The 25,615-nt window shown below is 39.9% G+C and overlaps 1 protein-coding gene across 11 annotated transcripts in view; it reads right to left on the bottom strand.

Moving 5' to 3' along the window:
• The window catches only part of TIAM1 (TIAM Rac1 associated GEF 1), a 260,244-nt gene that overhangs the window by 57,377 nt on the left and 177,252 nt on the right, over positions 1-25,615 (bottom strand). For all 11 annotated transcript variants that reach the window (XM_074970828.1, XM_074970866.1, XM_074970834.1 and 8 more), the window contains 7 exons: positions 25,395-25,567; positions 19,009-19,233; positions 17,665-17,850; positions 14,057-14,203; positions 11,394-11,468; positions 8,991-9,161; positions 4,115-4,219 (listed from right to left, as the gene is read on the bottom strand). In XM_074970828.1, coding sequence (XP_074826929.1) covers positions 4,115-4,219; positions 8,991-9,161; positions 11,394-11,468; positions 14,057-14,203; positions 17,665-17,850; positions 19,009-19,233; positions 25,395-25,567 — 1,082 coding nt within the window. The remainder of the gene's footprint in view (positions 1-4,114; positions 4,220-8,990; positions 9,162-11,393; positions 11,469-14,056; positions 14,204-17,664; positions 17,851-19,008; positions 19,234-25,394; positions 25,568-25,615) is intronic.

Genomic DNA, 25,615 nt, shown 5'->3' with positions numbered 1-25,615 from the left:
GGAGCGCCACCTCCAGCCCCTGACTCACTCAGGAGGCCACCCAGCCTGTCCGGGCTATGGGTGGACGCAACCGAAAATTATAACTCCCAAGAGAGGACTCAGTTCAAAAAGTTTTAAAATTGCTCAGGGTGCAGGGAGGGGGGTAGCTAGGGGCTGTGTGCAGGCAGGGGGTAGCTCAGGGTGCTGGGAGTGGCGTAGGTGGGGCTGTGTGAAGTGAGGGGAGTAGCTCAGGGTGCAGGCAGGGGGTAGCTAGGGACTGTCTACGGGTGGAGAGCGGGGCTCCCAGTGTGGCTCCCAGCTTTGGGGCGGAGGGGTGCTGGGGCTCCAGGCTTCAGCCCCCCCAGCTGTCCTGGCTATGGGAGAGGTTTGCTGGCTTCAGCCCCACAGCTCCCGGCTTTGGGGGCTTGAAGGGGTGCTGGCATCAGTCCCAAGCTGCTCCCAGCTTGGGATTGGGGGGCTGCCGGCTTTAGCCCCGCACTGCTCCCAGCTTGGGGATGGGGGCTGCCAGCTTTAGTCCCGTGCTGCTCCCGGCTTGGGATGAGGGCTGCCGGCTTTAGCCCCATGCTGCTCCTGGCTTCGGGGTGTGGGGGGGGGCACCAGCTTCAGCCCCCACGCTGCTCCCAGCTTCAGTGCTGGGGCTTGGGGCACTGGGTTTCAGCTGCGGAGCTCCACGGCCCCCCTGAAAGGGCTCTCGGACCCCTAAGGGGCTGCAGACCCCTGGAGGAGAACCGCTGACATAGAATCATATGATAGAATCAGATGCTGAACTTTAAGTATAGTTATGTATCTGCTTAAATACTTGCAGGATCTGAGACTTAATTTTCCATATTTTGATTTTTGCTTATGGCAGTTTTTTAAAAATTCAAATGAGAGACCCTACTAGACCCTTTTTTTTAAAAAAAAAAGGAGAAGCAGCAACATTTACAAACTTGTTCACTATCATCTAAAGCTGCAATAGTAGAAAAATTCAAATCAGTTTTACAAAGCCTTAACCCTGATTTAAATCAAAGGTTTTAAAAAAAGTTATTTAAATCATTACGTAAATAACCTTCATTGAAATGATGCCACCCTAGAAACAAGTTTACTACAGATTCCTTAACTGGGATATTTTCACAACATAAAGTATTTCTAGTCCCTTTCCTCAATATGAACTGTGCCATCTAAACCAAGGAGGAAGTCCTGAGCAGCATAAAAGGCCAGAAACAAAGTGTGACTCGCATGGTTGTATGTGGGATTAGGGAAGGCTGCCCAGAAAATACTCATGTGAACGCTACATTGTGCAGACTACAGAGTACTGCTCCATAGCAACTTTCTCAGCAAGGGGTTTCTCAAGACATGGAACCAGGACCTCAGCTGATGTAAAATGTCATAGCTCCATTAACTTCAACTCAGCTCCAATGATTTACACAAACTGAGAATCTGGCCCATGGAGAGGAGGTGGGGCTCGGCTAGCACGTCCAAGAGGCATGGATTCACCACCCAAATAGCCAGCACAGGTGGGACAAATTGGGCCACAGCTGCTTCTCCAACCAAGGGTTGATGTAGCTAGTGGCTGTGTGGGTACTCCACAGATTATTGGGGAAGATTTCACCTCCTTATCCCTCCTTCATAGGTCTCCTGCACAAAGCTTGTATGCTTGGGCTTGGTCTGGATGACAAGGGTTGCACTCTAGCGGTATGTCTACGTAGAGATTAAAAAAACCACGGTTGGCCCAGGTCAGCTGACTCAGGCTCATGAGACTCGGGCTCCAGGGCTGAAAAATTGCTGTGTAGACATTCAGGCTTGGGCTGGAGCCCGAGCTCTGGAACCCCTCCCCCCTCACAAGGTCCCACAACTCGGGCTCCAGCCCAAACCCAAACATCTACACAGCAGTTTTTAGCCCTGCAGTCCGAGCCCAGTGAGCCTGAGTCAGCTGACCTGGGCTGGCTGTGGCCGAGCCGTAGGTCTTTTACCCCAGTGTAGTGTCCCCGCACGGACTAAATAGGAGCCCAGAGTTGTCATTCTTTAAGATGAGCATAAGCAGAGGGGCATCTTAAAGAAGAGATTTAATAATCTACACTTTCATACTGCAGACAGTTCAAGAGCCTCTTACAAGATTTGTTATACTCTCTTATAATACCGTGAACAACAGCATGGCACCATTTCATTATGTGGCAAGCCCAATCTCCAACTCGAGGTGGCAGTGTTTCCTCTTTGTTCCAGTCAGATTCCCTCTCAGCTCCCAGTGTTTGCAAAAGACCAAGGCATTGCTATCTCCAGTAGCTTTTTTAACTCTTTTCAAGCCTTTCATGTCCTTGCACAGATGCCATTTTCCTCTAAAGCTTTGATTCTCTCCCCCCACCCCCTGCTTTCCTGTAACTCCTGATGCCTCCTCCCTAGCTCCTACCCAACACTCAGGCCTTTTCTATGCAATCCCTTGTTTCCCAATTAAAGCCATGCATTACTTTACAGAATAGGAACGCCTAAATCAGATGGAAAGGAAAGCAGTTCAGGTTCCAGCCAACAGATTCCAGGGCTTATTTACTCTAAAAAGCATTAAAAACAAATAAAAAATTAAAAACAACAACTACCCTGTAGCACATCTAACACTAAAAAAAAAAAAAAAAATCCTCAGAGTTACAAGTTTTAGCACATAACAAATGAAGCCTCCATGGGCTTTTTAAAAAAATGTTTGAATATAATTACTTCATTTACATTATCAAATAATGTTTTTGAAAATATAGATTTCTAATCTCTAATTTTAATTGAAAAATCACCTGGTTTATGATGAAAGAAAAGAGAACATCTTAGCTGCCTCAGAAATTCTATTAAACTTTTTCTAAAGGAATACATTTTAAAAGCTGTTGATCAGAAGGAAAGTAGAGAGTGAGGCAACATTAATATTAAATAACCCTGTAAACAGCTATTTGAGAGACTACAAAACGGAAGGCATTAGTCAATTTTATTATGTTAATTGCAAGAGGATCTCTTCAAGAAACACCTAAACAAAAATAATCACAAAGATTTTCTAGTAAGCACACACATGTACAATACGACACATGTAGTGCTATCCTTCTTCTTATAGGTTAGGTCCTGGTTCTTCAAACACTTACGTGCATTGTGAACTTTAAGCATGTGAATAGTCCCACTGATTTCAAATTAAGATTTTTAAAGTTAAGCACTGTGCGTAAGTACTGCAGGATCAGGGCTTTATTTTTCATTGAATGTTGGATGGCTACATCAGCCCTATGCTACCCTGGCACTGGGGGGATTTCCCAGAAGGCTATTCTGATCCCTCTAAGCAGTGAAGGCCAGGATCTGGCTCCTTAACATTTGAGTTTCCTGACTTTTGAGTGCTTCATTTTTCAGTCCTAACATGCCATTAATGCTATTTCCCCTCATTTAATTTCTCTATTTTGTTTTAAGGGTGATAATGGTGGTGGAGGTTGGGGGTGTTATTCCATTCCAACACATCCTTAAGTAAGGCACCATTAACAGAGGCATCCTGAACTGACAGGGGCATGGGGTTTTTTTAACCAATGTTTTTTACTTCAGCAGTTTTTGAGATATGTAAATTCAAATATTCCAATTGAAACATAGGAGGAAAGCAATTTTATACCGTTTGAGTTACTCCAGAGCCTTTTTACCTCAAACTCCACCCTTGGCCCAACAGGGGGGAAAAAATAATCTTTGAGCAGTGTCTAAGTATGGAATGTTTTGACACAAAAGAGATTTCTTTTAGCAAACTGAAAATTAGGAACATTACAAAAAAGGGGAATTAGAGTGGAAGTTCAAATTCAACATTAAATATAATGATTGCCACCAGTAACTGTGATTTTATTACACACACAGTGAGTACAAATCCACTCTGTCTACAAGAAGAAATACTTGTTGAGATTATTTTATAGGATGCAAATAAGGTCGTTTATATGGTATGGCTGTTTGCTATGGACTGCAAGGCACTGTAACTACAAGATGACTTTTGGTCTAAAAAATCAAAAAGCCTAACTCCATGTACTACAACTATTAGATAATTGCATCTGGATTTAAAATTGCCTTGATTAATGCAAGTGAATAGCTAATAGTGCCCTGTAAACAAAAGTGTCATTTAACACTGTTCAGCAATTAGCATTACCAATTCATAGATGTCCTCTTCTGGCTTTGGTACATAAAATTGCATCTGGTTTTCTATCAGGAACTTAAGACGCAGAAAGTGAGCTGAATGATCCAGCTGATATGTCTGCAACAAACAGAGGAGACACTTTAAGAGAGAAAAGACAATGACTAATAAAACAAAACCACACATGTTTAAGGAGAAATAGATGATGACACCATGGGAAAAAAAGTTCTCTATCTTTCATAAGAGGTGTGAAAATTTTGTAACCTGAATAGAGTCTGAAAGTTTCTTTCTCCTTCCCTTTCCCCTTCCTCCTCCCCCTCCCCCTCCAAATAAGAAATTTTCACCTAACTGCTTATCGGTATTTCATAGGTAATGCTATTACTCTAAGTACCACCTTCAATTTTGCTTTTTTGGCAATTCTATCCTCACCTACTCCATATTATTATAGAAATGCTGAGCACAGTATTATTAAAGCAAAGGAATTGAAGCATACTTCCTGTATGCAAGTACATTTAAAAAAAGACAAAGAAGAAAATATATTCTGGCTAACAAAGAGAAAGATACAATATGAAAGTAGTTTCTTTCTGAATCTTTTCATAGTTTAACATTCAGGCATTCTGTGATAAGTCTGCAAGAAAGATTATGCATAAAATATCCACCTCAGTTGTTTAGACTGTAAAAAGGACATAGTATGCTAACTTAAAAAAGCATGAGGATGACTCTAGAGATCCACACTGGATTACCTCCCAATGGAAACACCCTATGTCACTTTAAAGACGTTATGGTTAGCTGCGGGTATGGCATTTGACCTGGGAGATGGTAATGACCTTTCCTCTGCACAGTTAATAAGCTTAAATTAAACTGAGGTTAACTCCATGTGTAATCAAAATGCATTAGGGAAATGACAAACACAAAGGATGCATTCAAAAGATACTTTGCGAAGTTAATAAGCTGTTGACTAGCACCAGATGTGATTCACAAATATAAGAGGCAAGTACATCCCTCACTGTTATTTGTGGAGTCCTATTATTCACTGTTTGTATTTAGAAAATAGTCACAAATCCCAGAAGTTCCCCAGGTTTTAGTACAATGATTGATCTGAAAATTTGTACAGGAATTGCATAATTTGCTATTTGTTATTCTAGCGTTGTAAAAATTTTAGCGAACCAATCACCAAGCAGAAGCAACACCCTAGGATTTAGGTGAAGAACCACACATCATACATAATGAATAATGCACAGCAAATAGCTAGTGTGAACAATTTAAATATCAGTCTATGGGATTTTTCATTTATGAACTCTGCAGTGAATATCTAGAAAGATTCACACACTGAAAAAGGACCACATTTGAAACAACTATTATTCACAACTAATTAAATCAGATCTATTGTTGACTTTACATCTAAATCTGTCTAATTTAAACAGATGAAATTATCTGAGTATCAAATTGGACAACCATTGTAATTTAGACAATATATCAGTTAATTAAAAACAATTTGAAGTTTACCACAAAATAAAAATAGCTAAATAAGCCATCCTCATTATACCAAAACTTTTGTTAGATCAACAATTTATCAGATTGACGTTTTATTTACAGCCTATTTAAGCTACCTCTCACACACAAACGAAAAGCATGGTTGTTTTAATTGTGCAGAATAATAAATCAGCCAGACAGTAGTTTCTGGTCAGATTAATCTACTATCACCAGTTATCAGAGAAGTCAATGATGAGAAACCTGCCACATTAAACAGTGTCTGGACCTCAAATCCAATAAAAATACATTTTTGCACCTGCCTTGTATTCTGAGAGTGATCTGAAAATTTAGATTGACAATTAGGGATCTCTCTGATAAATCTCAATATGAAACAGATAGATGTCCCATTGTGTAAGACATTTAAAACAAAACTGGACAAAGCAGCACAAAAGTATACTATCGGTAAAAAATCCTGTACTGACAGAGAAATGGAATAGATGACCCAGTAGCCATCTCTCTCATTCTGCAATCTCTTGTGCCTTGTGTACATTCTGCAGCTCACTCAACATCAGAGATGTCTGCATGGCAGTTATTGACAGAATGATATGCCAACAAGATTTAGCCTGACATGTTAAATGGAGGAGACTAGGATCCCCAAAGAGAGGTATACTGCCCACGCTGCTGTGTGTTTGTAGCTTCCAAACAGCAATACTAGATTTCTTCCTATTCCAAGAAATATCCTTATAATGATGTTTCAATTTGCCTGAACACTATTCAGAAATCCTATAGAAATCACTGAGTGTATACATTAATCCTTGGGGCTGCTATCATCTTACCAAAGCAACTTTCCCCATGGACAGCCTGATCCATAGCTCACTAAAGTCAATGAAAGCCTTTCTACTTATTTCAGTGGGCTCCTAATCAGGCTCAAAGAAAATTGTAAGTGTATCTATCTTCATGCAGGTCATTTTGGAAATGTTTAATTAGAAGCATAACCTTTTTGCCCACCATCTCAAAGATTAGGACTGAGGCAAATGCAGAGATTTTGAATGCAGTATTGCAACCATGAAAAAAAATCCACTAGCAGAATATTGTCTTGGAGCAGTGCAAATTTAGATTTCTCCTCCTAATTGATTTTGAGGACAGAAAACAGGACAAAATTGTTGGTCAACTTCAGTAGATGGCCTTTCAAATCCAGAAATTTCTACACCATTTTTGTATTCCATTCCTTAGTGGTGCTTATTTGTTCCCATGAATCTCTCAGAGATCCCTGATTTTGATAATTTGCAAAAAAAAAAAAAAAAAAATAGAAGGGTCAATGGATAATCTTGATCATATATTTTGATCCAGAAGGCATTTCTCAGAAAACGTATTAGCCTTGGCAGATACATTTGGCTTTGGCATTTCATTCAGTTCAGGAGATACCAGTCCCCACCTTTTGGAAACATACAGTCAGTATACCAATATCTATCTATACTTATATATAAATGTACATAGATACGTGTTAGTATGAAATACATAAATACACACACAAACTGATGTTTTTTTCTTGGCTTCCAAATGACATTACTTGTTAAATCTTAGAGAAAACCAAACTATCTTAAAAAATAAACCCAAATACTAAAAATATTTTTAAAAACCCTAAAACACGATGATTACATGCAAACAGCAGCGTTAGCAAGAAGAATGCATTATTCTGCAAATATTCTACTGCATTTTGAATTATTGGATAGAATAGTGAAGATCAATTTAATGACATGGGTAGTCTTAACTACGTCTACAACATGAAGAGGTTTATATGAAATGTAGATCTTGAAATGTTTACTATACCAGAACTTGACTGTTTCGCAGATGGCAGATGGCAAACTGATGTGAAATGATGTGGATCAGATAGTAAAAGGAAAAAGAAAGAGCTGAATGCAAGAGACAGAAGAAAGAGATTGATTATTAAATGTTATAGAAAAGAATGCATCCATCAGTATTTTCCAGACTGACAACTATTATGGAAAGGAAGGAAACAGATATTAGCTCTAAATAAACCCCAAACCACAAAAATGTAACATGGACCAGATCCTTAGTTGGTGTAAACTGAAGTCAGTGGAGCTCCACCAATTTACACCAGCTGAGGATCTGACCCACTGAGTTAATCACTCTTATCCAGAAGGAAAATATCGGCCCTAAAAATAAATCATTACTAATAGTGTGTCACCCAACTTCCCTATTATGTGTCTCTCTTAAAAATGTCATCTCTCCCTGACTACAATGAGGAGCTTTCAGAAGCTGCAGCAGTCTTTAGAAGTGCACCTGGCAGTGAGCTGAGTACAGTATATAATTACTCAAAACAAATGCCTTTCTTTGCACCTTCCAGCTCTTTAGAAGCATATGCAACATATCTTTAAAACTCCCCAAAGTTAAGTTGTTAATAGATCTTGATATTTTAAGTAAAAAGAAGCCCCAGAACAGCATTTAAGTTTCTGAAAGTTAGTTTTAGTTTGCAAGTTAGCTGCTTAGTGGAATACATTATTTGGGCACTACTCACTGAGAGTATGGGTTAGATTCACTGAAGCTATAAACTTAATTTCCTGAGATTTGGAAGTTTAAAACTTTGGAAGCTTTTAATAGCCAAGCTTACCCAATTTTTTATCTAAATTATTTCTTTTGAAAAGTAAATGCATGTTTCCAGTATATGGATGTAGTTCCCTTCTCTCCTCCCCTTCCCCGCACTGAATGAAACTGACTCCGCAACATGGGTAAACACAGATAATTTTTTTTTTATTCCAGTGACTTCATATTCTTTTTGAAGTTCTTCCTTTAGCTCTCAGAACACACCTTATGGGGCAGGTGGATGACACCTGAAAACTCGGAGCTACTTAGCAATTTGGGAAATGGGTGACGTCATTACACTTGGGCGGGGGCAGGTAACATGAGCGTTTGGCAGGAGCTAGCTCTGTCTTGGGGAAGCAGGTGGGGTTGGTAATGGGAAGGAAGAAGGCAGCAGCGCTTATCGTGCAGGTTCTCAGCAGCAGGAAGTTCTTTTGGTGGCACGTCAGGGGAAGGGAACAGAGACATTGCTGGGGGAAGAGATGAATTGCATGCAGTTGTGTCACCTCGGAAAGGACTGTAGAGGGCTTGGTGGGGATGTCATGTGAAGGCAGTTTATAGATTCACTGCAGTACTTTAAGAGAAAACACAGACAAAAACACAGACTTTTCTTTAAAAAAGCTAAACGCTAAATTTAAGGATCTTGTTTCCTATTCAACGTGGTGTAATTTTACTGAACAACTCACTGTGATTGTGATTTTACACCTAAAGTCCAACTGGTCTGTTAAACACAGTATAGCAGATTTGTTCATGAAAAGCCTAAAAATTGGAAATGAAAAACTGTCACTGAAAGGTTCATTTCAAAGTGTACCTTTACCTTACAAATCATTTCCAAAACATCTCTTGTGGTGTCACCTGGATGGATTACTGTCAAAGCAGGCTGGTTATTTGGCAGGCAGAACCAAGATGGCGTAAAATACTCATGAACCCAAATGTCACAATCAGGATTATGCTGATGGGTGCTGGTCAGTGCCACTTCTTTTTCCCTCTGAATAGAAAAATCCATTAATGGTAAAATATCATCCATCTCTTCTTCAATACCAAGTGTAAGGAAGTCAGTATGCTGTACTATACATACACCCGGGAACCCGGTTAGAGGGAAGACATTTTATTCACAAACCTAGATTAAGAGCTTGTTTATATTAGAAAGTTTTGCTGTTTTAACTATCCTGGTGTAGATTAAAATAGCAATTCCACATGCCTACCTCCTCACTCCCCCCCCAGTGTGGACACAATGTTACTGGTATAAATGTGCTTATACCAGTGTAGCTTACTCTAGTTTGGGAAGAAGAATAAGCTATTGTGGTATAAGGCACCTTTATACAGGTATAACTGTGTCTGTGCTAGGGCTAATATTAGTATAGCTATATCTGTTAAAAAAACCAACACCCATAATCAACATAATTTTACCAGTATAACTTTTCTAGTGTAGACCAGCCCTTAGTGGATGCTCAAGTAGCAATGGAATTGCAGTTTGTATATTGCAATTTGGACCGGAAAAATTTGCGGCTTTTATTGTACATCACAATAACAATATAAATGGACTTTCACTATAGCGAAGTTCAATATGTAGGTGGTAGGAACACAGGAATTCCCATACAGAATTATACCAGTGGTCATCTAGTCCAGTATCCTGTCTCCAACAGTGGCCAGCACTAGCTGCTTCAGAGGAAGAAACTGAAGTAGGCAGTTCTGAGATAACTTGCCTCCAGGGAAAGTTTCTTCCTAACCCCCAGGAGTTCCAGGTTGGCTTCCGCCCTGATGCATGAGGGCTTCATATCCCTTCCAAAACTTTATTTTTAAATTGTATCTGTGATCACACAGCACTAATTAAAATACCCACATAGTTTCCATTTCTTGGGACAGACAAATACAAATAGACCAGGAGATATGGAATATAACAAGCAGGAAAGGCTGATCTATGGTTAATACACAGGATAGAGAACCAGAAAATGTGGGTGCTGTTCCTGCCTCCACCACAGACTTTCTGCAGGACACTGCTCAACTCATTTAACTCTACTGTAGCCTCAGTTTCGCCATATGTAAAATACGGATAAGATATCCACTCTATAGGGGAATTATGAGTTAAATTCAGCAGTGAGTGTAGAGTGCTCTGAAGTCCCCAGATGAAAGGTGCTATACAAGTGTAAAGTAATAAGCTTAAACCACAAACACTATGGGTAAAATCCTGACCCCACTTAAGTCAATGCAAAATTCCTATGGAGTTAAATGGAGCTATGCCTATGGGTATTAGCAATGTGGGGGGCATAATATAAAAAAAAGTACTGATGTTAAAAATTAGGGCTCCAATGCATCATATCTCCCAGTTATCTAACCAAGCACAAAGAAAACAGCTGATGGTGCTAAGGTTTCTAGGTATTACAGGATAGCATATCCCAGCATTCATTTTGCATTTTCTCTCTTTTGTAGGTTGAAGTTGGGCCCTCGGGGTACATTTCTGATAAAGTGATAGAGCTGCACAATTCCTTTTAGCTGCAAATGGAGTCACACAGCTAAATCCCTACTCACTACATTAAAAATGTGCTCCTTAGCACTGGTTTAACAGTGTTTTATAGCTGACTTTCCTTTGGGTACTTGGGAAGGGGATTGTGGTTGTTTTGGGAAAGCTAAAAGCCTTATGGAGCTGCATATAGTATTAAAGCTAAATGTGGAGAATACTGTACTTTCCAATTGCAATAATCCTAAATTAGCAGTAGGTTCACATAAATCCTTTGCCAATTACAATTAACATTATCAAGGCCTGTTTATTGTATATTAACATACACTGTTGCATCATCACCTCCATCTCCTGAAGTAAAAACTTAGCACAGGGCAAATGATGACATTATTATAAACAATATTAATGCCTACTATAATTAGTTATATGCTAAAACAGGTAGGTTAGGAATCCTCCTAGGGTTCATAGTCCTTATGGGTTCTGCAACTCTAGCCACAGAATGGATTGTCCAGTGGATCCTTGTAGCTATGACTGCAATGACTCCATCCCATTCATGGCAAGATGTTAGTGTACAGAGGGTGCAGGCCCAGCATCTTGTCCCCCATGCCTGGTAGAACCTATGACAGGCAGAGTTTGCTGTCATAGGATCTGCCACCCTATCAATATTTTACCTCATCTTACTAGCACTGCAAGAATGTGCTTTATTTTCAAGCAGGCAAATAAATTAATGGAACTCCTTTGTAATGTCCAGGTTTTTCTTACCTTACCATCTGGTACTGTATCATCAAAGATTCCTTCTAAAGACTTCTTCACGGAATCAACTCCTTCACCAAAGACCTGCAGAGCAAAAAGTGCTTTTTTATAACATAATGCAATAATGCACTCAAATCTAAAAACAGACTCTAAGTAGGACATGTTACAGGGTCTTAAGAAAAAAATCTCTGACATCAAGCATGTAAATTAAACTGACAAAATCTATTTCAATGATAACCGCAAAAAATATAAAAGAAAAAGATCAGATTCCTAAAAAGACAGAGGGAGGCAGAATATCCTAGTGGATGGAGCGCCAGGCTGGGAGACTGGAGGCCTGAACTCTATTTCCAGTCCTGTCAGTGACTTGCTGTGTGAACCTGGACAATTTTTATCCTCTCTGTGCTTCAGTTTCCCCATCTGTAAAATGATGATAATAACGCTTACCCACTTTCACTAAGTGCTTTGAGATCTCCAGATCAAGAGTGCTGTGTAGTTATTCTTATAAGCAAGCTTATTTGTTTATTTTGTAAACACTCCTCCAACCACAACAGTCTGGGTGCAACATGACTTCTTGCTAGTGAAGTAACAGTCAATGATCTAGCATGAGGTAAGGACACTAAGACAATGGGACTGTGCAGGAGCAAGAACACAAGTAGAGAAGTATTTGCAGGATCAGGTAGTAACCAACTTGGAATGGATCCAGACTGGCACACCTGCAAAAACTAACAATCCACTATAGACGGGCATAGGGTGTAAGCATTTATCATCTTGGTGAAGGGAAGACACAAGCTTTGATTTCATTACATCAAGCACTACAAGGAGCCTCCCAGAGTTAAGATTGGAAAACAGTTTCTATAACTCCATATATTCACTTGTTTATAATTGTGTTATTAATTATTTTTTATGTAGTGTCTAAGATGGGCCAGGAACTATGCAGGATGTGAAAGAGATATGGTCACTGCTCAGTATTGAGCTTACAATCTAAAGTCCCCATTTGGCAAATCCTTAACAGTCAATAGGACTACTAGCATGCTTAAAATTAAGCATATGAGTAAATATCAGCAGGGATGGGACCTACATTTACAGAGAACATATAGGCCCAGATCCTGAAAGGTATTTAGGTGCCTAACCCCCTCAGAGTTAGACATCCTGGTAACCTTCCAAAACATTCACTTTCTGAATTTTCTTTAAAGCTTGGTCTCTGTCCAGACCTAATGTTTTTAATTGGAGCAAAATTCCTTCAGCCAATTCAGGGTTGTGGAAGAGCAGGGGGGAAATACACCTCCCTCTGTTGGGAGGGAAGGTGGGAGTGGGATTTGGCAATCTATGGCACAAATACCTGACATCTGAAACTTGGCATGGACAGAATCCTAGCTGAGCACTAGGGACGTTGCTTGGTCTGGGGACATTTGTTTAAAAGCAAGCATGTTACACACAATGGAAATGTAACTTCTGAAAATGCTCATCAGGCACCAGCTAGTTGTCTAGTGAAACTCCGCCCCCTTTGTAATCACTGGGCTGAACTGACTAGAGAGAAAGACAAAGGTAAGAGTTGATGAGAATGTACATGATGTGGATATTTAATGTCTCATTAACAACACATTACATGGCATATTCCTCAGCAATAAATACTCCCCCACCCACACCACTGTCTTAACAACAGGGACAGGAGGAAATCACAGGCCTAAAACCCAAAACAAATCCTGCCCCGCCCACTTCCCAAAAAAAGAGAACAGAAGAAAAAGAAAACCCTATGATTCCTGCAATTAGATGAGACATAACTACCAATATCTGAAAGCTATAATTAGGGATGTTGGGAGAGTAAGGCAGGGAAACACCTTCTTAATCCGCTGAAATACATATGTCTGTGGAAAGTTTTGGGAGGGACAGCCAAGAGTGGCTCTACCAATTTTGCCGCCTCAAGCAGCCGCTGCTGAATTGCCGCTGCTGCAACAGAGCAGCGGGGCTGCCACCCAAAAGCCGCGGCAGTGGGAAGAGCGGAGGAGCTGCTGCCAAATTGCCGCCGCAGGACACGGACTGCCGCCCAGTTCTGAATGCCGCCCCAAGCACCTGCTTGCAAAGCTGGTGCCTGGAGCCAGCCCTGGGGACAGCATGAAAACTTGAAAGATTTTGTTCAAAAGAAGCATGGATCGTCTCTCCTAAATACAAAGAGTTGTCCATTACAGGGCTCTCTCCAAACTCAGCTGCAACATTCTACAAATTCTAAGCTTTCATTTCAAGAAAAAATAATTTTGTATTTTTTTCCTATTACAAAAATGCAGCTGTAAACAGATGTGCTGCTGCTGTCTGGCTAACCCAGATTTGCAGAAAACAGTCTCCAGACAAAGGACAGCATCAATAGGAACACAACCCATTCATCTCAAAAAAGGTATGAGCCTCAAACCTCACTCAGGACCATTTAAACATGAGCTGTTATATGCTTATCTGCAACTGCAATGACTCATTTTGAAGAGAATATTAAGTGTGATGACTACACAACCATGAAGGATTAAACAGGCGAGATTAAGGTTGGGTATGCAATGCACATTAAAAGTGCTCTGCGTAAGCAACACTTCTTTGCCTGAGCTGGGGTTATTTTTCAAAGTGTCTTCTGCATGGTAATAAAATATACCTTGAAAATAACAATGAAGCTTAGTGTTCTATCTACCTACCTGGTTAATGCTTGGCCTCCCTTGTTTTTTCTTTGAGGTAGTATCCAGTCCCCAAAGAGAAGAAAACCTGCTTCTCCGTTTGCTGGCGGATCTGGACATGGCCTGTGTTCTTCTTCTTACTCCAGCCTCCCCAGTGCGAGCTGCCACCTGCCAGTGCCATAAGGTTTTAAAATTAAAGGCTGGAGCATCCCAGTATACCATTGCTTACAGGCTTTGACAGTGAAGTCTAGAGGGCAAATGGTAAATACTCTGGAGCAACCAATGTGTATTCGCAACAAGAACGCTGATGACTCCAGATCAGCTATTTGCCTCCCACTGTAACATAACTCATTCCTGCCAACATTACATATCCAAAAACACAGTATCTAATGGTTTGGGGTGCCCAGTTTGAGCTATTTTAAAGAGTCCTGGTTTGCGAAGAGCGAGTGCTCAGCACTTTCTGAAAATTAGGCCCCTTTATAATGTTTCAGATTAGGCACCCAAAAAGGGAGGTACCCAAAATCACTAGTCACTTTTGAAGAGCTTCGTCTGTGTCTTTATTCCTGCATGTAAAGTGGACTGTGCTCACCTAAACAGATTCATGATTTCTAGCAGGCCAAATGTCAGGTATTTAAATACAAGTATTTCCTTAAAGGTGAACAATGTGTTTAAAAACAAGAAAAGGGAAGATGAAGAACTAAGTATATTTTTCTATCCTGAATTCCTCTAACAGCCAGAGTAAGAGAGGCCTTCAGGGCACAATTCTTTCCCTGCCATGTCTTCATTTCTACCTCCCTATCAGGTAGGGTGACCAGATAGCAATTGTGAAAAAATGGGACAGGGGTCGGCGGGTAATAGGCGCCTATATAAGAAAAAGTCCCAAAAAGTGGGACTGTCCCTTTAAAAAAAGGGACATCTGGTCACCCTACTCTCAGGAAGCTTTTGATCTGCTGTAATGCCCCAGAATGCATCACTCAGTGACATCACAGTTCCCCATGGAATTCAGCTCCAGAGGCTCAGGAAATGACAGTTTATTATTCTATAGCACAGTTTTGCAGATTTTATAGAGGGAGAGAGTACAGATTGTTACAGTAGCTATCGTATTTCCCCATGAAATCTGTGCTATATAACAAAATAACCCACCCTACCTAATTCCCTAAAATCCAGCCCCAAACTCCAGTGGGGCTCCAGTGATACCTGTGATTATACATAATAATGTCATCTGGGGCACTGCAGTTGTACAAGAGCCACTCAGCATAATTCTGTGGGAGCTGAAATGAAGTTTCAAGCTAGATAAGTGTCGATTGCCTGGACATTTGAAACATTGACCCATAACAATCTATTTAGCTAAAACATACTTGCCTTTACATGACATGGTAATTGGGAAGGTTTCCCAACCAGGGAATCCCTCATGGGAAAAAATGGATCATCAGTCAGAAGCAAAGCTTCTTCACAAGCTTCTTGGGTGTTCCTTCCAAGATGCAGGATACTCAAACACTTTTTTTGTGAAAGAAGAAGCGGTAAGAGGTATGGCAAGTATGACTTGGGGAAAAAAGTGAAAAGGACACACCCGCCTTTCAACCCTGGAGGTGAATTTCCTGAAACCTACTTGTAGGAGAGTCCCATACACAAAACTAAGAATATCTGACTGTCATTTGGCATGCAGTCATGGGTAGAACAAAGAAACCTAGGCAGATTTGTGATAAGACGCTGAGAGACTGGTTGTTTTGGTACTGTAAGCATGAATACTGTATGAGAATTGGCATAACAGAATACTGGGTTGGGCATCCAGAGAACAGATATACCGAGAGTAATCGCGTTTGTCATTTGGAAAGTGGACAAGTAAGGGAAAAATAGAAGTTGAACTGTTGTTGCAGGTTTCTAGCTTCATAAAGGCAAACCCTGTGAACATTTACTTAGTTTACCTATAGTATCTGTCTTGTATCTGAAAGTCCTAACAAGCCCTCTGTCTAACACAGTGCAGAACAACCCACCTAACAATGACTTCTGAACTTGTCTGCTTAGACCATTTCTATCAGTGAAATCTTTGGGCTTTTTCATCTGAAATTGTTTTAATTAAAAAAAAAAAAAAAAAAAAAAAAAAAAGCAATTTAGTTAACAAAATTGGGCCTAATCCTCAGCTGATGTAAAACAATGTAACACTACTGAAGTTAATAGCCCTATGCTAATTTACACAAGCTCTCCTAAGAGAGTGTGCTCTCAATGTAGTTTTCTATATTATACTCATCACCATAATAACTCAGTACACTCAATGTGAGTTCAGGGTGCCTCATATCTTGTACAATTCAATTCTATATTTGAATTACAGCAATGTAACTGTACCATTGATGCATTATTAAGGGGAGAACTTTTCTTTTCCAAAACAACATATTCAAAAATTGGGGCTCTAGAGAAAGCAACATGAGAAGGCAGATTTAGCTAAATTCCATGCAATGCAATAAAATTCATCACTGAAAAGCTAGAGGCAAAAGAAAATGAGCACAAATGTAAATGAAGACTCGCTTCTTTAAAAATATAAATTCACCAGCAATTATCAGGATGATGATGCTAATCTTTTTATATAAAAGAATAAAACCGCCTCTGACTGAACTACAGCTCTGTATTCACAATTGAAGGGTACAGCTGACATCTACAAGACAACAGCAGAGCTCAGCTATTTCTGTAAAGCTCCAGGAACCCAAGCCTAAACTACAGGCATGCCATTTAAATTCATAACAAAAAGCAACAGTGTGCAGTACATTTTTATGTGTTTTAAAAGAGCTGTATTGTTATGGTATTTAAATTTAAACCATTTTAACACAGCTGAAGGCTTGTTTGCCAAATGGGAAAGAGTATAGGAGAGGTTTCACATTTTCTGCTGGAGCATCAGGTGCTGATCACTGCTAGAGACAGGATACTGGACTAGATGGACCAATAATCTTATTCACGCTGTGGGAAAGTTGGTCTTGCCAAACTGGGTATGATCCAACACATACTGAAGTCAATGTAAAGACTCCTATTGACTTCACTGGGGTTTAGATCAGGCCCTATGAGTTCACAGGCATTGGAGATGGGCCCAAGCTGCAAAGTGCACAGCCAGAGCTAAATCTTCTCAAATTTCAGAATTGGTCACACCCAGGCTTTTGGTTCAGCCCACTGGAGAGATGGGGACCAGCTGCAAAGTTTGGATCGAGACTGTCTCAAAATTTGGAACAGGGACTTTTGGATCTGGGTCATCTTGAACACCCACAGTACCACCATGTCTGTAAGGAAGTTCTTGGGCCCTGTTATGGTTTTGGTAACAACAGTGAGCAGTGTGTTTATAATGACAATATGTATAATGTATATCTGGCATGAATATTAAACATGTATAAAAGGTGTGGTTCTCCTACTGTTAAAAAGAACAGACTTGATACCAAATTTCCTTCAAGACAATCATTTCCGAGTATCCATTTTTAAATTAGATCAAAGACATGTACCCATCCCAAGATGCAGAAATCCCTGCATGTTGAAGTAAGAATTTACCCCACAGACATCAATACCAGCTTTTGTTGATTTAATCTCTCTGTGAAACCACCAAGCGATTTATAGTTTAGCAGTGCTGACCTCTGGCTTCCATTGAAACTCACCAGTGCATGAAAAGAAGATACTGAAAAGATTCCAAGACGGCCCATTGCAACTTTAGTTGGACGACTTGCGAAAGCAAGTAGCCTTTTTGGGTTTGGCAGCTCCCCTCCTTGGAGGCTAGCTAAATAACAACGATACCGAAATAGGTCCATTTGGAACTGTTCAAGGTTCTGTTCCCAAACAAAGATCTGTAAAAAGTGTGGATTGGGGAGTGGTAGGGAAGAGAAAAAGAGCACAGTAGTAAATATTTTTTTAAAAAAATAATACTGGAAAATCACATTAAATTAAATTTTCTATCAATATTGATTGCATTTCAAAGGAGGGAAAAGAAACAAAAATGATTCAAAGTTTTAAAATTAATTTAATTGATTTTTTAATTTAACAAATATTTTTGTGTCCATGGTAGAAATCTTCTCCCAGGGCAACTGCTACTTTGATTTGGTGCTAATTAACAGTATTAAAATTCCATTTTTCATTTCCTTTGTTTCCCAGGATTCTCTTCTGAATAGCTCCTAAGAGTCAGTTTTTATACATCAAGGACAATAGATATGAGAAGACCAAAAAACCCAATAAGATTCCACAAATAGAGTCCTGGCTCTTCATCATCATCAGTAGTAGTTTAAAAATCAATGAAGCTTGGTGTTATATTTGAAAAAGAAGTGAGGTACACTGGAGATAATTAATCTTATCAGTGGAAGAGCCCTATAATCAGCCTATGTCAGGACTCATTTAAGTAATTCAAATCGCTGGTACAAAATATTTTCAGAGTGCTAAAAAGCCAGGAAGATAAAGGGACAGAAAAACTGATCTGTCCTCTGGTTGTGGATTTAAAGCCTTTGAAAAGAACCATTTGAACAGCAAGATAAGCGTCCCCTCCCTCCTCTCACCTCTTCTCAAAGGTTTTTGCAGGGAGGGAAATCTCCTTAACTCAGCACATTAAAGACCCAAAAGCCCCCTCCTTCTACGGGTAGAATTCCAAACACATTTGGCAGCCTGGGTTAAGAGTGCTGCTGTCTAATGAAGCAGGGTCCATATGTTAGTTTTCTAAAATAAGGTGCCATTGTGACAGCAGGAGAGACATCTGCTCTAGGATTTCTGTTTCTCAAATGCAGCTAAATTGTCCACTTTAAGTTGGAAGTACAAGCAACAGAGGAGTCATGATGGCAATGCTAGCTATAAAGCTGATAAGAGAAAACAGAGAATTGAGCCAGTTTCTGAGTTCCATACTTAAATAGGCTAAGTACAGAAAAATCAATTTGTTCAATATTTAAGACTAACAGCAGCAGCATTTACAAGCCTCTAAGATATTTTATATTAATCTGTTTCAGATATAAAAGCAAGATTACCTGATCGAGTATGGTCTTCTTCTTCTTGGAGTCCGTGACCGAGGACAGCTGCATTTCACCCATTTTCTTCATTTTCTCATCCATATCGATCTTCTGTTCCAGCTTTTTTATTTCAGTTTTCAACAGTTTGACTGTGTCCTCTTTGTGATGTTGTCTTGCTACCGCTGTTGCACAAGCAGAATGGATTGCAGTGATCCAATTCTCTAGTTCGGTCTGGCTAGAGGTCTGAGGAGACAGAAGGGAAAAAAAGTCAGGATTCTCTTAAAATTGATTAGAGATTAACAAATGCAATTCTCAAGAGATTCCTCTTCCCTTGATCTCAGGAACCAAAGCCTTAAATCCACTTATAACAGAAGAAATAAAAAACTGTCATTCTATACTGCATGTGAAACAGGCCATTTTTAGCTCAGCACCCTGCCTTCAGTATTCAGAATTACACATCTATCTATGCCTAGCAGCTGTAGCATATTTGCTAGCAAGTGCTTAAAAATTACCTTCCTTGGCTTTTGTAATGCTACAATAATTTTTTAGCATTAAATGAAATTTTTTTAGACTGCAAATTCCTTGAGGCAGACAACATGTCTGTCCTAACAGCGTGGAGCACAAGGTTGGCATGCAACAATTAATAATAAATCAATGAAATAATACGTGGCCATAGTATCAGCTTATAGTGTAATAGAAGAGCAAAGTATAACTACTTCGAAATGAAGATCTCAAAGCATTTTATAGTCATTAATAGATTCAATCCTCACAAACACCCCAGGAAGTAGGTAAGTACTATTATCAGTATATTACATAGAGGAATGAGGACATATAGTAGTTATCATACTATATCAAAGAGCGAGTAATGAAAGAGCTGGAAATATTAAAAAGATCTCCATAACACCAATCCTGTGCCTTAACCACTGAACAATTTGCCCTTCTTATAATAATACTAACAGGTGGCTGGGAAAAGACTCACTCAAGGTACTGCAGTGATGGGCAGCAGTATAAACCCCTAAGATAGCGCCTGTCTGCCTATGTCATCACTAAAAATTCCTTCAACTGTAAAAATGAAAGTAAATAAACCTTTCAAAAACAAAAGGCTTGTGAGCTTGATTCTCAGTTATGCTAACAGCCCTGTTGCACCATGATGGCAGTGTAAAGGAGACTTAAGATGCCAGCAACCTGAAAATAAAATGTTACATGGTACCAGTGTTCTTTTGTTAATAGATGAGCAAATTTCCTCTCACTATTCTCTCTTTTCAGTTTTCTGTTGGTTTTATTACAAAGTATTATGATAAATCATTAGAAATGTAAGTTTCTCACACAAACAATAAAAGCTAGAGAGGTCCAGTTTACATGCACGTACTTCCCCTCTTGCTTATTTTTTTCTGGTCCATTTTCTTTCTATTGATCAGATGCATGTTTCATTGGACTTGCTACTATTCTAATCTGGAAAATATGTCACCATATATCTTCCCCTACTTGGAGGGATGAGAGAGACAAGGTAGGTGAGGTAATATCTTTTTATTGAACCAGCATCTCTTAGTGGAAGGGACAAGCTTTTGAGCTTCAGGTCTGGAGAACGTAACCAGAGTGCCTGAGCTAAATATGAGGTTGGACAGATCATTAAGCACAAGGGGTTCACACAGGCTGTAGGAGACCACTTAAAATGAAGTGGGCAATTAAGGGTTAGTAGGGAGTCGGGTGTGTTACAAATTGTTGTAGTGAGTCATGAAACCAGTGTCTCTGTTAAGTCCATAGTTTTTAGTGTCCAGCGGAGTTAAGAATTTAAGTTCCCAGGCTTGTCTTTTGAAGGTGTTGCACACGTTTCCTTTGAGGATAATAACTGAGAGGTCAGACATGGAATGATTGCTTTGCGAAAAGTGTTTTTTTTCTTCTGTCATTTGAGAGCATAGTGATTGTCTGATCTCACCCACATAGTGTTGTTGGAGCATTTGATGCGCTGCATGAGGTACACCACATGTTGTGATAGGCATGTGTAGCCAAGGATCTTGAAAGGTGTGTTGGGGCTACTGATCACCACAACAGTGGAGAGATGTCTGTTGTTCTGGCAGGTCTGGTGCCACTTTGAATTGTTGTGTCCTGTTCTGTGGGGAGTTTGCTTCTGATGATGAGCTTAGTGAGGGTAGGGTTTGTTTGAAGGCCAGAAGAGGGGGTTCAGGAAATATTTCTTTCAGGGTCTGGTCCCCATCAAGTATGGGTTGTAATTGTTTGATGATACCCCATATGGGTTCCAGTGTGGGGTGGTAGGGGAAAACTAGGGATGTGGGGTTAGTTGGGGGGAAGGGTTTCTCCCCTGTATTCTTCCAGGGCATTTGGGTGGCCCATTCCATGATGCAATCTATTTTTCCAGCGCGGTGAAGGCTCTGTCTCTTCCACCAACAGAAGTTGGTCCAATAAAAAATATTACCTCATCCACTTTGTGTCTCTCATATCCTTGGATCAACATGGCTATAACAACACTGCAAACATATCTGGAGGAATGTCAACCTAAAGAGGTCATGAAGAAGAATTATCTTGACTTAAGGCACTGGACTGGTACTCAGGGGAGTTGGGTTCAGTTCCCAGTTCTGCCATGGACTTTCTGCGTGACCTTGGGCAAGTCACTTAAGGCCTAACCAAAGGCTCCCACTGATTTCCTTGGGCTCTGAATCAGGCCCTTAGTCACTCTTTGCCTCAATTCCTCATGTGAATAATGGAGATAATATTTCCCCACCTCACAAGGTGTTGCAGGGATAAATTTATTACTGTATGTGAAACACTCAGCTATTATGGTGATGAGAGCTATTTAAAATCCTTGTTTTCCCCTCTCATGTTGGCAGCTAAAATTGCAGCATTTCCCAGACTTTGGAAAGCTAAACTCACCTTCAGGAACATGAAACTAACTATACCCACCTTTGAATCCAATCTGTATTGTTAAACCCTTCTTAATTCACATAACTTTTATACACACCCTGCTGATCCCTTGCACTTGCCTCTCTCAAAGCGTGCATGTCTGGGGGTAGTTGGAGGTGTGGGGGGAATGCTGGACAAGTGTATGTGACAGGGGTGCTGTTTCATGGAAGTCCAGCATTCTGATTTGAGATTTTTTTTTTATAGCTAAAGAAGATATTTCAAGTACTCCTTTTTCATCCTTACAAAATAAAACGTAAATCGCCCTAACCCCCTAAGCCCTCACTAATTTACAGCATACTGTAAAACAAAGTTTTATAGTCAACTATATGTTGTAAGAGACTCAATAGACTTCCTTTGCATGTCAACCTTTAACAGTAATCAAATGAGTATTTGTCTTGTGGCTAAAGGACCTGCGAATAGCATACCACCTTGTTCTAATTAATCCTACTTATCCATAAATATCACCACCATCTGTTTTCTTCAGCCACTAGCAATGAGGAAGACTTCCTCTTCCTACTCCACCAGAGGTTATTATTATTTGCTAAGGACCTGATCCAATTTTCATCAATGTCAATGAAAAGATTCCCAAGGAGGCCCAGTTCAGGAAAGCAATTAAGTATATTCTGAATCCCCCTTTACTTCTATGGGACTCAAAGGTGTGTTTAAGATTAAGCATATGCTTACATACTTTCCGGAACAGGGTTGATTTCCTGAGTTCCCAGAAGCTGGATCAGGCCCATATTGAGAGAATTAATGTTATACCTCTTTCTTTGTCCTCTATTGATACCATAGAAATTGTATTGCATTTCCATGTTAAATCTAAACAAGCTCACAGCAATCTACTCAGCTCTTATTCCCTTAGGAATTCACTAGAATCTGCCACCAATCCTGGTGATGAGTAGAGCCTAACTTGGCGAACAGTGCTACTGAAATAATCAAACTGTTTGTGGAGTAAAGACTGCTAATTGAGAGTCAGGATGGCAGAAGCTAGCCCTTATTGTATAAAACCATTCTTTGTACAGATGATGGAGGAAAATCATTAAAATAAGAAAGTATGTTTTATTGTGTGATCAACTATATGGTAATCTACAGTGCAATAATAATTGTAAAATGTCCTATTTCTCTTTTAAAATAGTATTTTTATGTCAGATTCACTTCTTGTTTGGGGTTTTTTTGTTTTGTTTTTTTGGGGGAGGGGCTGTTTTTTGTTAAGCACTTTAACTCTTTTTTTGGACACGGAACGGGCTAGTAAGCACACAGGCCAAGAGGATTGCTCTGCCTCCAGTGGAAAGGAAAAACCTTGTAAACAAGCTGCATGTATCTCAAATGCACGTGGTGTTGCAAGATGCACTGAACTTCTGGTAAATGCATGTGACATCCACATGTAATGGATTTGTGTAGGCATGATAGGAACTGACTGAACAGGGAATTATAATGTAGGGGATGTCTGATGTCTCTGGACACAATGCAGTGAGAAAGATTGTTACAAAAGGTATAATATTAAACAGTGGCTTTATGTTTCCTCTAAGCCTACAATCTCCATTGGATAGAAATAATCTACTACAGTTCCCTAGTATTTTTTTAAACTAACTAATATAACATTTTGTGTTGTATGAATCTATGTGTGCGTGTTATTAGTAGCTAAGAAACACTGTTGAACAGCAATGTACATGCTCCAGCAATTCTGTGTCCATCAGATTAAGCCCTAGGGTGTCAAGAACTTACAAATTATTTCCACAATTATGGCTGATTCCCCTTCCCTTTCCCCAAATCCACCACTGCATTTTCTTCTAATTCTGCTCCTTTAGAGTTACATGGATTCCATTATGTAGGAGACCAAAAAAAAGGGGGGAGGGGGGTCATAAGTCACAAGAAAACAATAATTTACTTTGAAAAGGTTCACTTTTGCTCTTTCCCACATAAAGTTACTTGAAAATCTAGTTATGACATTATGACACAGAGCTTTTAACGAATAAGGCCTTGAGTTGCCACAAAAGACATGTATTGAATGTGACCTTTTCTGTATTTAGCCTCTACTGGTATTAATTTTACCAGAAGGGAGGTTTTCCAAAAGAAATGCAAATGAAAGATTTTATACTCATGTAAATAGATCTGATGGTGGTGGTGCTTCACAGCTTATTTAATTCATGCTGAGGCTACATACTACTGTATTTGCCCCGTGGATGGAAGCATGCCAAGATGACAAAAAACACCTCCTAAGAGAAAGCATTAGGGAGGGGGAGAGAAAGCAGCAAAGAAAATCAAATATTAAGGATTTACATTCCCAAATTGTCACTAGACAAAAAAAAAAAAAATTCACTGAATGAGAAAATTTGCAACAAAAAGCTAGACTTATAAAGTGACAAGAGTGTAGCTGGGAAATGACTGCTGAATGCAGGCTGGCCATTCCATTTGGTAAAAAAAAGAATGTCAGATCGTAGCTAACAGGAGTTTTTGGTGTGAAAGGAATGCTGGATTGGACCCCTAAAAACAAATCAGAGTAACAAAGTCAGTTGAAAGGTAGAGCTATTTTTTAAATGAGATCAGCACCTGGCCTTCGTATAGTTTTAGGTTTTCTTTAAACGGCTAATAAACTATAAACTGTTAATAAAGTAGAAAAGTATCTGATTTTAACATCCAAAATCTGCAAGACATTTAGAAACACAGTATGCACAGAGCTAGGAAAGTGAAATGTTCAGCTGAGTCTGTTGTAAGTGGTGTGGGATTCCACATTGTGAACTGTAATGAAAAGAACCTGTGGACCTCCAAATATTTCCTGCTAATTCACACAACTCATGCTCATGTAAATTTCTCAGATCTTTCTATAAGGTCCCATCTTCAATTGCATATCTACTGTGATGGGAGATTGTGTTTTAGCCATGGGCATAGTTTGGGGAGTTCAGTTGGGTGTTGCCCCCCAAAACGCAAGCCTGGGGCAGGTGCAGAATTTGCCACTCACCCCGCCCTCCCAAATGCGTGGCCCCAGTGGCCTGACTGGAGCTGCCCTCCCAAATACGGAAGTCAAACTACACCTATAGTTTTAGCCTTCTAGGGCACTATATACTGTAGCTTGGTCTTGCATGTGGAGGTGGTAGCAAACTGTGTTATAACCACAGCACTAAGTTGTATTAAAGTTCTGGTTTTCATAGGGTTGCAAAACCATTTGCTAACATGTTACCAGTTGACTTTAAACTTATCTACACAAGCAGAGAGCACAGCGTGTTATAAAACAGTAGACTTGGGAGTGTACAAGGGACCTGAATTTGATGTCAAGTCCCCTCAGGGTTGTTTTCTCTACATAATGAATGAATGCTACTGAGCAGGAATTCCAGACTTTCTACTCGCCTAGAGCGAAGTCCTGACCCCACTGAAGTCCATGGGAATTTTGCCATGGATTTCAATGGGATCAGAATTTCACCCTGGTCTGCAAGATGAACAACAAAGTTAAAAAGAACAATTCTGTGTAACCCAAGAACAGAACGAACCTGAAAGAGAAATGCATCCCCAAGGGAATTACTGAGGCAGAAAACAAAGTCTTTCTTTGGGTGCTCGGGCACTGCTTGCACGATACTGTTTTCCACCCAGACAGCGTGCTTTGGGATACTGTTGTGGTCTATTCCAGATCTGCCATCACTCTCATAGAAGAATAATGTACATCCTAGGAAAAACACGAGAAAGGCATTAGCAAGCAGCACATTTAAATACC

The sequence above is a fragment of the Natator depressus genome, chromosome 1, assembly GCF_965152275.1.
Source record: "Natator depressus isolate rNatDep1 chromosome 1, rNatDep2.hap1, whole genome shotgun sequence".
NCBI classification, from domain to species: Eukaryota; Metazoa; Chordata; order Testudines; family Cheloniidae; genus Natator; species Natator depressus.
Note: the sequence above shows the minus strand (reverse complement) of the source record. Positions and strands in the feature narration are given on the sequence as shown.